The 14,256-nt window shown below is 36.0% G+C and overlaps 1 protein-coding gene across 1 annotated transcript in view; it reads right to left on the bottom strand.

Moving 5' to 3' along the window:
• Positions 1–6,590: 6,590 nt before the first annotated feature.
• MEI4 (meiotic double-stranded break formation protein 4) overlaps positions 6,591–14,256 on the bottom strand; it is a 215,012-nt gene continuing 207,346 nt past the window's right edge. Inside the window, exon 5 of the mRNA XM_045498835.1 lies at positions 6,591–7,948. Within this exon, the coding sequence (XP_045354791.1) occupies positions 7,688–7,948 (261 nt within the window). The 3' untranslated portion in view covers positions 6,591–7,687. The remainder of the gene's footprint in view (positions 7,949–14,256) is intronic.

Here is a 14,256-nt window from a genome sequence, read left to right as displayed (position 1 = left end):
TATGAGGATTGAATGAAAAAGTAACATGTAAAGCACTGAGAGGAGTGGTTGGTGCATAAAAGACACTATCTAAGTGCTCGTTTTCTTAGTTTTTATTTATTTATTTATTTATTTATTTATTTATTTATTTATTTATTTATATTTTAGTTAACATGCAGTGCAATATTGGTGCACTGATAAGAGTAGAAACTATTATTTTTTTTTACTTTGCAGTTCATAAAGTGTTTCATATTTTTATTTCATTCACATAAATAATACTGTGGTGAGATTAATCTTTTTAAAATTAACAATGAAGAAATGGAGGTTTTATTTATATAACAGGGATATAGTGATATCCTCATCTTTTAACTCTCAATTACTGGACCTTGTAAACTGTGTAAAAAAGTTTATCACTGCAGGACCTTCAGCAAAGAGACAAAACCCCCTGTGCTTGGCAATAACATTCAGTAATAATGGGTAGTTGCATTTAACGTTGTTGATCTAATCATCAATGCACACATTCTGAAGAAACACATTTCCCGAGCAGAAATACAGATACTCTTTGTTCTCTATACTTTAAAACTGAAAAACAAATGTTCTATATTATAATGAGGAAGTGAGGGTGTTGAATTACTTGTCAGGTCACAGTATGGCTTGGCCACGATGGCCCTCTGTTCTCTGTTCTTCCATTACCCCACAAGCTACAACCTGCCTTTTCATCTCTGCCTTCTACAATGTATTCTTTTCTGGGCTTCACTGTTATTTCTGTGTATTTCTGTATGGTAAAAACAGAAAGCCTCTCAAATGGAACTGGATGTAGTGCTGATTGACAAGACAGAGTGCAAGGAACAGTCCTCACATCTCTTTTCCCCAGACTGAAGGAAAATGACTAAACAAGAACTGCCTAAACTTTCTTTGAGAACATATCACTGAGATGTTTTTAATTCATTACTTATTAATATGTTTTCCCCTGTGATGTAAAGAGTTATGAAGACATTTTCTTTCTACTTCATAAGATGCTTTAGAAATGTCAAATATTGTCAACAGGATTATACTGATCAATTCTAATCATGAAATAGGGATATTTTTCTTTATAGTCACAACAAAAAAGTATGATTTTGGAGCCAGTATAGAGAAATTATGCTTCATGTGTATTATTTGTTTCCATGTCTAAGACTTAGGAATTAACTCTAATCCATACATGGTTGTCTGATCTTGATCCTTGCATTTTGGAAGATTTAACTTGCGTTTCCTTAGAAAGTGTTATACTGGCTTACAAAACAATCAGATACCAGAGTTGAATTTATATCTGTTTCAAATGCGACCAACTGGAAACCTCTTACCACACTTCTTTTATGTTTCCAAACATGACAAGATGCTTTCAATCATCTGATTTTACTTAATAGAGTGTAAATTTCCTACTACTATAATTCTCATAAGTGCATGAAGCATATGTCTAAGAACTTTTTTTAATGTTTATTTATTTATTTATGAGAGAGAGAGAGAGAGAGAGAGAGAAGGGGAGGGGCAGAGAAAGAGAGAATCCCAAGTAGGCTCCATGATGTCAGTGCAGAGCCTGATGTGGGGCTTGAACTCGTGAACCATGAGATCATGCATGACCTGAGCCAAAAATCAAGAGCCAGACACCCTACTGAGTCATCCAGGTGCCCCTAAGAAGAACTCTAAAAAGAATGAAAACTGGAGTTTTACTTCCGGGGTAACTATTGTCTGCACTCAATTTCTATTTTTGCACAGTTAGAGTGTGGCAGCTGTGGATAGTTGAGTGCTGAGAGTGAACACTGTTGACTCAGTGGCTTGTTGCTATTTTTTTTTTTAATTTTTTTTTCCAACGTTTATTTATTTTTGGGACAGAGAGAGACAGAGCATGAACGGGGGAGGGGCAGAGAGAGAGGGAGACACAGAATCGGAAACAGGCTCCAGGCTCTGAGCCATCAGCCCAGAGCCCGACGCGGGGCTCGAACTCACGGACCGCGAGATCGTGACCTGGCTGAAGTCGGACGCTTGACCGACTGCGCCACCCAGGCGCCCCATTGCTATTTTAATCATGGCTCTGGTTTCTGTTTCCAGTCCTGTGACTATGGGCAAATTGCTTACATGCTCTGTGCTTGCTTCCTCATCTAACTGGGGATAATAATATACTTAAATCAAAGATTGTTAGAAGGCTTAAGCAAAACAATAAATTTAAAGAACTTGGTGGAGTGCCTAACACATGCCAAGGGTTTATTATGCTGGGTATTACTACCAGCCTTAATAAAGTGACAGTATAAAGGCACATGGCTTATATGATATGTGTGGAACAGAATCTGTTTAAAAGCAAAGTACCTCATGAGCCAAGATCATACTAACTTCAGAAATTATTATTAAATTTTTACATAGGAATAATATCAGTATATTTATTTGGAATTGGAGTCATCCTCACATTTCTAGAGAGTTATTTCCAGCTGTTTTTTTGTTTTTGTTTGTTTTTTTAATAATTGGGAGTAACCATATTCTCTCAGTCTAGTCTCTGATGTGCTCTTTCTAGACTATATTAAGTTGCAAGATAAGGTGCATGGTCATATCCGGTAAACCCTACTTCCTAGTCATGGGCCACTGTGGAAGGGAGTAAGCCACACATTTTAAAGGCCTGAGGTCCTTCTGTTCAGAGGAATGTCCTGACTGGAGTTCTAGAAAGGAAGGTCATGACAGGGCAGTTCTGAGGGCCTCTTCACATCCTTGATGCAAGTCAGGGCAAAAAGATAACAAAGGTGTAGCCACTCCTTGTGCTGGGACCCCTTAAAGAACACAAGGTAAAATAGAAGAAAGGAAACTTTTTTTCCCCCTCCAAACTTTAGAATTCGTTTGAAAAGATTTAGATCTCTTTTTTACAAAACAAATGTTGAATTTCAGTGTGTATGTGAGAGCAAAATAACAAATACATCCTTTTCCCTGATGGTTGAATGTCTGGCCTTTCTAATGCTCCTGAAATCATTAATCATTCATGAAAATGTCTTAATGGTTAAGTTGTTAAAGTTAAAGCAGTGATAGCTCTCTGTTCCTTCATTATGTCAAGGGTTCTGTCCTTAGGCAACTTGGAGCTCACAGTAATGTGGTAAGGATGCAGCGTGGTGGAAATAAACACAAGAGTTGAGAATAAGCAATCATTTATTAACTATTTATATCTCATCATATTCCAGAAGGATTTAAAGAAGGTAGAATTTCATCTCTATGGATGTGATATAGAATAATATATTCATAACTAGGCTATATTTACCTTATCTATAAAAACAGATCTCTGGGAATAAGATGAATATTCTGATATTTGGGGGTGCCCACTTAAGAGTGAAGTACCATCACATCTGCATCTCTCTGCATTTTATACCAAAGACTAATACAGAAAGCTATAGTTAATATATATCTCATAAAGTTGAATTATAATTTTTTAAATGCCACCAATAGGGAGTAATTTTAGTGAAGTAACTAAGAAATAAATGTAAAGATGGTAACTTTAAAGTGCTGTTCAGGTTGACTGATATGTTTGTAAATTTGTTACTCATTTTAAGTGAATTAGGAATAACTAAGTTTCCTCAAATCCTACTTTGGAATTTAAGGCACATACATAGAGGGAAAGCTAAAAATTTTTCAGTTAAATAACTTGGGATGATTGGATTTCTATTTTGTGAATGATTTTTTATGTATTAAGCCTTCCTGTTCAGTAAAATCCATGATTATAGCAATGGTTCTCTACCATTAGTGGGTATCAGAATTACCTAAAGGACTTGACAAAACAGATTTCTGGCTCCACCCTAGCCTTTCTGGTTCTGTAGTAGATCTGGAGCGGGACCCAAGGATTTGTGTTTCTAACATGTTTGAAAGTGTTGCTGATAATTCTGGCCTAGGGATGATATTTGAGAACCACTGCTTTACATATAGATCAGAGACAAATGAGGTTAATGTTATCTATAAATCTTGATGCCCCCGTGGATTGGCTATGGAACATTTGGAACTACTGACTGAAATACAGCAAAGTTCACCAACCTATAAGCAACTAAAACAAAAATTATATTAAAATATCCAAAGAAAATATTGCAATATATGTACATATATGAATTATAAAATTACTTCAGTGTCTTGAATGTTAGACTTATATTATCTTTATACAAGCTTTGTTTCCTATTAGTAATAGATTCTTAAAACTAAAGGACTTTCATTTTAAACAGAAAATAAAAAAAGAGGCCAACATCATTTCCTATATGTCAATCATACTCCATAATACTCAGGCAGTTCTTAAAAGAGCAGCCTATTCATTGACCAGATAAATTTAGTGCTGTCCAATTCTATAAATAATTTAAAAAGAATGAATTGGCTTTCGATAATAAAAATCTTTTTTTTCAAAAGCAGATAAATATTTTCACTCTGATTATCTCCTTCAGAAAATACAAGCTATTGATGCTGTTGCATCATTATAGTGACCACTAAAAGAAAGCTCTGCTTTATAAATTTGCTAGAAGCTAAAAGTATGTTTATTTTTCATATGTGCAGACAACCTGTTTGTACACAAAGTTGTTGCATAATATTTGATGAATAAATGAAACCAAGTTATCATGAGCTAGAAACATCAATAGTTCTTAAAAATCTACACATTTATATAAAATTCTGGAAATGTAAATGGCTTGTTTCCTTGTCCCTCTAGGATAGCTACTCTTATCTGTAGGATGCCAACAAATATGATGGAAAAGTACAAGTTTGTGAAAAAATTGCATTATACACCACCAATATCTATTTATAGATCCAAGGATAAAACAATCAGATTTGTTTTCTCTCCCCACCAGGTGGAGCACTGTAGCCTGACAGTTACTTAGCCCATCTTTAAAGAGAGCTTTGTATTTTTTAGAACATAATTGTTTGAAGATTATCTGTAACTTACCTAAAGAGTCTTTACTATTGTAAATGCTACTATAAAAAGAATAAGAATCTAGAAAAGAATAAATAAGCTGTTGCTCCAAGATGATGGTAGATAGAACAACTGCTCTGCAGAGGCTGAAGAATCCAAAATAAGCTCATCACTGCCATGGTGTAAGATTCGTAGTTGAAGGCACATAAGGCTTTGATGACAATTGCCAAGAAGTGGTATTTATGAAACTTTCACGAAGTGCTGGCACAATTTGTAATGAGAAGGAAGTGTAGTAGATTAATCAGGAGTGTGGACTGGGAAGATAGAATTCCTGGGGGTGAAACCTGACTAAGTCTTCCACACGTGGTGGTGTAAACTTGGGCAAGTTGCTGAACATTCCTTTGCTGAGTTCCTCATCTCTAAAGTGGAGATAATAAGGTTATCACATGGGTTGTTGGGAGAATTAAATGATAAATACAGGCAAAATGCTTAGCTAAGTGCTGGCTGGCACCTACTGTATCTCTCTACATGAGTGTTATACTATATGAATGTTGGCACTTATTATCATTTTTATCATTTCTTCCATTTTTAGTATTATGTGGTTCTCTTTATTTCCTATCCTATCCTAAAATCAATTTCAGCACTGCCTAATTTCTACTGTCTCCATTATTCTTATCCCCCAAATTTTAATTGTAAAGTTAGACATTAATCAAATCTTAATTGCTACAGTGTTCTTAAATAATTTTAATTCTAGTTTAAATTATTCATTCATTCTCTGTTACACCATCTTATTGAAACAGAGATACAGATGTCTCATTTTGTCTTCTTTTCACCAACATTTTTAGACCTCAATATTGGACAGTTAACACTGTTGGAAATTGAAACCCAGGATAATGATTAGGTATCATATAATTGATTAAAGTGAACTGTTTACATAAAATTAATACCAAATGGAAGTAAAATGTACCTCCATTCTGTACATTAAATGATGATCTCAACATCTTGTCTGTTCCTCTAAAATAAATACATTTTCTAGACTAATTTTCAGATAATGAAGCTTTGAAGACTACTGGAATTAAGAAATCTGTTCTAGTTACAAAAGGCTTCTTAGGAACATTGTGTTAGCTGACTGCAGTGGAAAAGGGCCACTGCTGTTGCTTATGTAATTACCAAACTTTGTCTAATCATTAAGAGTAAGGATGGGGAGATATCATGGGTAGTGGATTTTGTGTAGTGTCATCAACTATTCAAATCCCAGGAATCAAATATTAGAAAAAATCCTCCTAAATCAAGATATGGATTACACTTCTTGTGCTCAACTTGTATGTGTGGAGAACAATTTGCCCCAATTTTCCATCCTCTCCTATATCCATGCCCTTTGCCATGTAGCTTTGCAAGTTCTCCCACTCTGGGCAGAGGGTTCTCTGTGCTTGACCATTTGGTGTACTTTGGCTTATGAATGTAGACAGATTAGTGTCACTTTCTCAACCTAGCCCTTTCCTTTCACCAATCTGTCATTGCCACAGAAGACCTGAGTTGCTGCCCTGAGTAGCTGCCTCCCTCTTAACCTGGGCCCCAGAGTAGGAACAAATGGAAGAGACCAAAGTCCAATTTATAATAAATAACCTAGCCCAGTGGGGTCTGCAACTCAAGAAGAGCTTTCCAACAGAGCCCAGTTCAGATGAGGCGATCCCCAAATGACTGACCCACAGACACCTGAGAAATAAATATTTATTGTTGTATGCCACTGAGATTTTGTAGTAGTTTGTTTCATAACAATAGGTGAATGGTACATACGTTGAGTTTCAGTATAAAAAAACAGTTTTCTACAAAGCTAGAAATAATTCCAAAAATAACTATGGTAGATGATGATATGCTTTTCTATACATTGTTTTTTTTTTTAAGACCAGTGGCATTTAAGAATGGCAATTAACTTATGAAGCAGTATCACACATAATTAAGAAAGCAAATTTGTATCTGTTGTGCCCTAAATTGCACCATAGGAAAGTGCATAATGTGTACTTGTTAAGCTAGTTGGTTATGATTTTAATAATTGAAATAAAGTCAATGTAACTGGAAAATTCAAATAAAACTTTTAATAAGTATAAATATACTTTCAGTAAGTATAAAGTATATTTCTGGACAGATGTTAGATTTGTAAAAATTTGTAAAATATTAATGACTTAAAAATACATGGTTTAACTACATTTTAATAACAGGAATATTAATATACAGTAAACAAAATGAAAACAACATTTTAAGCAATGAGTTAGTACTTTCAGATGACTTGACAGGTATGTTGATTTTATGATACTGAGGGTCATTAGGTTTATAAATGTAAAAGACTCTTCTTCTACATGACTCCCTCTAAGATGATAGACAATGATGTAAGAGAAACTATGTAAAAAAATGTTTAAAATTTTCACTTATAACCACTTAAAGACTGTGTTGATAAAGCAGCAAAACTTTTAAGATCTGTTCCCTTTTAGTATCTATTACATATAAATCTTTTAAAATGTAAATATCACTTATGAGATAGGCAATTAATGTCCACTATAGAGAATAATAGAGCTAGACTATATTGAGTAATATATTGTAAAATACAGTTACATGGAAATAAGGGCATTCTCAACTGAAACTGGCTGATTTTAGTATAGAAATAGGACTCATAATCTTTTATACACAATTTAAAACTATTGAATTAATGATTATGTTTAGAGATCCATTTAAAATGTTCATTTAAAAAACATTACTGAAAATATTTTAAGCAGAAGATCTTCATACTTCAGTATGCTTCTGACATTTAGTAAATTGCTAAGGAGGTGAGTTATTTTCAACAGTTTCAACTGAGTTCAAGAGAATGCCTAGTCTCCATAAATAAAAGGTAAATAAAGGAAATGCATCAGAGAGTTGGAAAATAGTTTCATCATGCTTTTGAAGAAATTTCTGGATTTCTTGGTCTTCAGGCCCTATACCTGAAGTGTTGCCTTCTTTGGTTTCCTTTTGAAGAAGCTGCTCCAGAACCCAGAACAGGGAGAAGATATTTTCATAGTGTGTCACATAACTGGCTTGCACCTACAAAGAAACAACAAACTCCTTTAAAAAACATATTGGTTGTAGCTCAGCTCAGACAAAGCCAAATAAAGATATTAAATTTTCAGACAAAAAGTAAATACTTGATATATTTAAAACTGTCTTCCTGTCCTTTAATTGGGATGGAGAGAGAGAGAACAAGGGAGGACATTCTTTATTTTTCAAAAACTTTATGATTTTGGTGAATGATTTCTCTTAATGGCTTACAAAGCTCCAAACCCCTTGTCTGTATTACTCCTATAATTCATTACTCAGATGAATCTGAGAATATTTGACAATGTCTTGTGTGTTGAATTCAGTGTTGTGATAAAGACTTCCGATGCATGCGAACCTTGCCAATGATAACACAAAGATGCTTATGGGTAGGGTTTAAGAACACATTTCAATGTATAACTCAGTCCTAGAACAGTTATATCTGTAAGAGACTAGACATGATCTCATTCTACACAAATCAAGGAGGAATAGGATTAGACTGTGTGGAATTGGATACATGGTCATGAGGAAAAATGTGGATGTGTCTTGTAGAAGTTATTACTTGACTCTAGATGGTTGAAAGTGGGATGAGTCAAAGTGAGGCCTAAAAGCACAATGGAAAGCATAACATGAGGGAAGACAGGAATCAGTTTTAAGATATCAACTGGCTTTATCATTTGCTTATTGAGACATGTGTTGGAAACATTCCCCAAATCTACCCACTCTAATAATAAATAAAAGAGACATTCTCTTAGAGTTCAGAGGAATGTATTCTTCAACAAGGGGGGGGGGGGTCCTTAAACAATTAAATATATACAGATATCTGATACTTTCTTTTATTGAGGTGCAATTGACATAACATGTTTCAGGCATAAGGTAATGATTTGATATTTATATACATTGCAAAATGGTAAATCTAGTTAACATCTGTCACTATACATAGTTACCAATTTTTTCCCTTGTGATGAGAACTTTCAAGATCCACTCTCCTAGCTACTTTAAAATATGCAATACAGTATTATTAACTACAGTCACCATGCTGTACATTATATTTCTATGACTTAGATTAATTTTGTAACTGGAAATTTGTACCTTTTCATTCCATTCACCCATTTCAGCCACCTCCCAACCCCTACCTCAGGCAGCTACCACTCTGTTCTGTATATCCATGAGCTTGGTTTTGGTTTTGGTTTAATTTTGTTTTGTTTTTAAATATCCCACATATAACTGCATTATATGCTATTTACCTTTGTTCTGTCTGGCTTATGTCACCTACCATACTGCCCTCAAGGTACACACATGGCACAAACGGCAAGATTTCATTATTTTTCGATAGCTGAATAACAATCCATTATGTGTATGTATGTGCATGCATGTGCACGCACACGTGTGTGCACACACTCACATACACATGTATTCTCCCTTCTGACAAAGGCCATAGCATCCCAGGCAATTTAAGGGCAAGAGTGTAAAGCAGTGAGAGTGTCTTTGTACCTTTCCATTGGTTTTGGGACTCTTACTTGGGGCATGTTCAACTTTACTTACAGGTGGACTGGGATCCCCACTGTCATGTTGTTTTGGACTTTGCTCTTACTCTCACCAGGATTTATCTGTCTTGGGTTCTACCTACATCCTAAATGCCTATACTAAATCATTTGATACATTCCTTTAAGATATTGACAGTTATAGAATATTATTTTGAAACGAACTCCTCTCTGTAGGGACAGCATGCACTTACCTAACATGCCTTAGCGGCCTTTCCTCTCAACACAACTAAAAGGGCATGTCTGTCAGGGAGGTCTTTCCTGTAGTTCCCAAATTTCATCACACTGGCAGCTGCCTGTTTTGCTTAATCATGTGCTCAGGCATTTTCTGAATTAGTGTCTAAACTGAATGAAAACTAAAATAAATGCTATTAAGACGACAATCTACTATATTTTGATGTAATTTTTGTACTCTCAGCATTAAACTGGACTGAGTCACATCAGTGTTGGAAAATACCCAACACAGGTGGGGCTCGCCCACTAGGAAAATACTCAAGTGTTTTGCCTGAAATCCTGCCAAAAGACTGAATGACCCCAGTACAGAATCAAAATGGCTGTGTGTATCTGATAAAATGCTATCAGTCTGTCTTTCTATCCAGGTCTTTTAGAATTAAGAAGCCTTGAAAGGAAGCTTTGAGAGTCCCATGACTACTTCTTAATCCCATTTTATATAATAGGAGACATTCCAAAGGGAAAATACCTTGCTGGTAGAAAAAAATCACCAGATATTTTTGCAGAGTATTTTCAGAATTAAAACAATTCTTATATTTATTTTTCTATCCTTGAGCTGGGCTTAAGAAAGCTCAAGTCTCTAAATATTTTTTCTAGTGGTAAAAAATATTAATTTTCTTTATATGCTGCTAAATTTCACTTCAAAATGTAGATTCTGAAGTTAGGCTATAGACACTAAGGGCAGTTTCTTTTTTTTTTTTTTTTCATTTTTTTTTTCAACGTTTATTTATTTTTTGGGACAGAGAGAGACAGAGCATGAACGGGGGAGGCGCAGAGAGAGAGGGAGACACAGAATCGGAAACAGGCTCCAGGCTCTGAGCCATCAGCCCAGAGCCTGACGGGGCTCGAACTCACGGACCGCGAGATCGTGACCTGGCTGAAGTCGGACGCTTCACCGACTGCGCCACCCAGGCGCCCCTAAGGCCAGTTTCTTAATTATTGTTTTAGTTGGAATTCAGTCAAGGTTAACCTGTTTTTGTAGAGACTAACTATTCTTGAAGCAGACACTGCTATTTGCTTATAAAATAGCCCTTTTACCCTTCCTTTTCATCAACAGAACCCCAGTTTTACTCAGAGTGGCAATGGATCACCTAAAAATGCATATTTTCCCAGTCTCTTTTAAGGCTAATTCTGTTCAAAGAGATGTAAATATAAGTAATAGGGTGGAGCTTCTGGGAAAGCTCTTTAATAGAAGGCAAAGTCTGGTAGAAGGCAGCTTTGCTTCCCTCTTCACCATTGTTCCTGCTTGGAAATACCCATGCAGTGCTTGGAGGCAGAGTGGCCATCTTGTAAGCTTGAGGATGAGGGTCACCCATGGATCAGTAAGAAGGGGCAGATTCTGGAGGCACGGTGCAGCTCAATACCCCTGGCAGGATGGCTGTACCTTCCTGCACTATGCTGGGGTCCCCTTCTTCCATTTTGATCTTTTAAAATTGGAACCTTGAGACTTCATTTAGGAAGGAAGGGAGCTCTGAAGGTCTCTTTGCCTTGAGTAGGCCCTGCTTTCTGCTGTCTCTGACACAGAAAGGACAGAGTTACCTAAGGGGGCAATAACAAAGTCACAGTTCTTGACAGCAGATGATGTAACAAAATGTGCTGTGTATGTGAGGTGTGGCTCACAGTTTGGATGTTTATATTTAATACTGAAAATATGAAAATGTAATAGTTCATTAAATGCAGCATATGATAATTTATGTGTGCTAGTCAAAGGTATGCAGAGGTGAAGTCTCACACTATCAGAAATAAACATGCTGTTACGTACGGAAGGGGTGAAAACACAACACAATGGTTTTCTTATTGCTACAAGCACAAGAGGTGAAGAAAACTGATCATTACAGAGCAGAAAATCAAGTCAAAGAGTACAGGCAAGTAACTAAAATGTTAAATTAAATGTTCATTGAATATAAATATACCATTGGCTCTGTATCCTTCATGCCAGAATTTATTAGACGCAATAAGTAAGGTACAACTAAAATTGGTAGTCTCCAACAGACTGAATTAAACATAATACTTTGGAGGAAAAGGTCAGTTGTCACCATGGATAATTAAGTGGGAAACTTATCCTTGAGTTTTAATAACTTAGCCTTTTTTATCTACTAGAAAGCAAAAAAGACAGTAGGTTTCAGTGAAGGAGATGAGGAGAATGAAGTTAACCCTCTATCAACAGTTTACTAAGCAGCTTGCAGCTTCTGAAGAGCAGGAGAACGTACCGGAAGAGCTGACAAATAAGCCGGTGCTTAGCTAGGGGCCCAGCACAATCCTGAGTCTCACCGTGCTAGCCAACAGTGCTTGAGAACAGAGGAGGAGAACCACGTGCACAGTATATATAATGTATGTACATATAAAATCAATGCACTCATGATTGCAGTAGAAGCACACATTCACTTAAAACTTTGTCTCCGTAAAAACTGTGTTATATGCTTTTCTGTTCCCTACAAGCTAGGTGCCAGACCGAACTGAAAGTGTATAAAGCAAAAAGGCTGATCAGAACAGAGTATAGTTAATTAGGGAAGATTTCCTAGAGATGAATTGTGAGCCAGGGCTCAAAAGGAATGAGGGTACAGATCGGTGAATCATCTTTTGATCAGATTGCCAGGTAAAGAAGAGTAAAAAGGATACAATAGGTATTAATCCAGTTTGCTTTATTCAGATAATGGTGTGACTGTCTGCCTAAAATGTTGAATCCTGGAGACTGGTTTTAAGGGCCTATTTCTAATTTTGGGAGTAATAGATAAAAAGCTCTAAACTATTAAAACTATCATCATTTGCAATCTTGCTTTTTGCCTTGTTTCCCATGGGAAATAGTCCACGTATGCAAGGTTTATACGTAAAGCTACTTAGGGGGGCACTTGGGTGGTTCAGTGGGTTGGGCGTCCCACTTCAGCTCAGGTCATGGTCTCACTGTCAGTGGGTTTGAGCCCCGCATTGGGGTCTGTGCTGCCAGCTCAGAGCCTGAAGCCTGCTTTGGATTCTGTGTCTGACTCTCTCTCTGCTTCTCCTCCACTCATGCTCTGTCTCTCTCTGTCTCTCAAAAAAAAATGAATAAATGTTAAAAAAAATCTTTAAAGCTACTTATGAATTTCATATACATAACAAAAATTAAATTATGTCATGAGCCTTATTTAAAAATGATTTTCTCATTAACCAATTGTACCTGCTTTTCTCAAATATGTTTCTTAAGGTTGAAATTATATAATAAAGTAATAGCAAAATGAACAGACTGAAAAAGAAGATGGCCCACAGTGTACAAGGAATCTGGACAAGAATCACAGAAAGGGGAAGGATGATTTGTATTTGTTTGACAAAAAGATCTAGGCTGACTCCAAACAAGAATAGATATGGCAAAGGCCCCTATGGGTTGAGATCTTTGAGAACATAGAATCTTATCAAGCAAGACTTTTTTTTTTTTGATAAAGGAAGACCATCAATTGAAAACATATTCATTGCTTATTAAATTTCAATTCTGCCATTTATGAGCTATGTGAGCTGGGAAAGTTATTTAATCTCACTAAACCTCACTTTCCTCATCTAAAACTTGGAAATAACCAGGGTAACTCCTCCCTGGGGTTGCTGAGAGAGTAGATTAAATTACATATTTAAAACACAGCACAGGACACACACGCATACTTACGTATTTAAAACAGATTTTCAAATCCGTATTATCTATTATCTGTTATCTTCACCATCATTATTATTATGTTTTTACCCAAAGTGAAAAAGAAACAGTCCCTATCTATAAGGTACTTTGCACCTGGAAGAAGGCTACTGGTATTACTCAAGTACTGTACTGTGATCAATTTTTGGAAGCATTTCAAATTGTTCATCTAGGGCTATGTAAAGAACCTAAGGATGTGTCTTCATCTACTTTCCTCTATGAAGAAAGTTGTTCATCGACAATTGTAGCAGAGCATTCCTTTTTGCATAGAAGGGTGATGCTGAGGAACCAAAATGTGTGATAATTATTTTAAAGCCTTTCTGATATTAGAAGGCCCTGAGGAAGGGTAAGTATGGGTTAAATGCAGTCTTATGGGATATGAACAACTGTAAAAAAGCCCATCAGCCCAATCCCTTACCTCTATCTAGTTCCCTAACAAGACATGATATTTAAGCACCCAGCTTGATGGTCTTTTTGAAAATGTTATATTCTCCAATTATCTGACTAGTGTGAAATAGATCAACTTGTTCAAGTCTATCCTAGAGGCAAGTTGGTAAAAATGAGTTTCTGATTCCTAATAATTTTCCCTTCTAGTGAATAACCCAATAACATCATAGATTAAATCCGAGGTACTAAAAATTTTATATTTGCACTTTTCGCTGGGGAAATATCCTGTGATTTGACTCTGATTTATCACTTTCTTGGCCATCAGAATAAGCATATTGATAGATATGATAAGATAGATTCCACATAGATTTTATTTCTCAGATTTCTTCACATAAAGAATACAGAATTCTTGGGATGCCTGGGTGGCTCAGTCGGTAAGCGTCTGACTTCAGCTTAGGTCATGATCTCGCGGTTCCTGAGTTCGACCCTACATAGGGCTC

Source organism: Leopardus geoffroyi, chromosome B2 (assembly GCF_018350155.1).
Source record: "Leopardus geoffroyi isolate Oge1 chromosome B2, O.geoffroyi_Oge1_pat1.0, whole genome shotgun sequence".
Classification (NCBI taxonomy): Eukaryota; Metazoa; Chordata; class Mammalia; order Carnivora; family Felidae; genus Leopardus; species Leopardus geoffroyi.
This window is presented reverse-complemented; position numbering and strand designations above follow the sequence as displayed.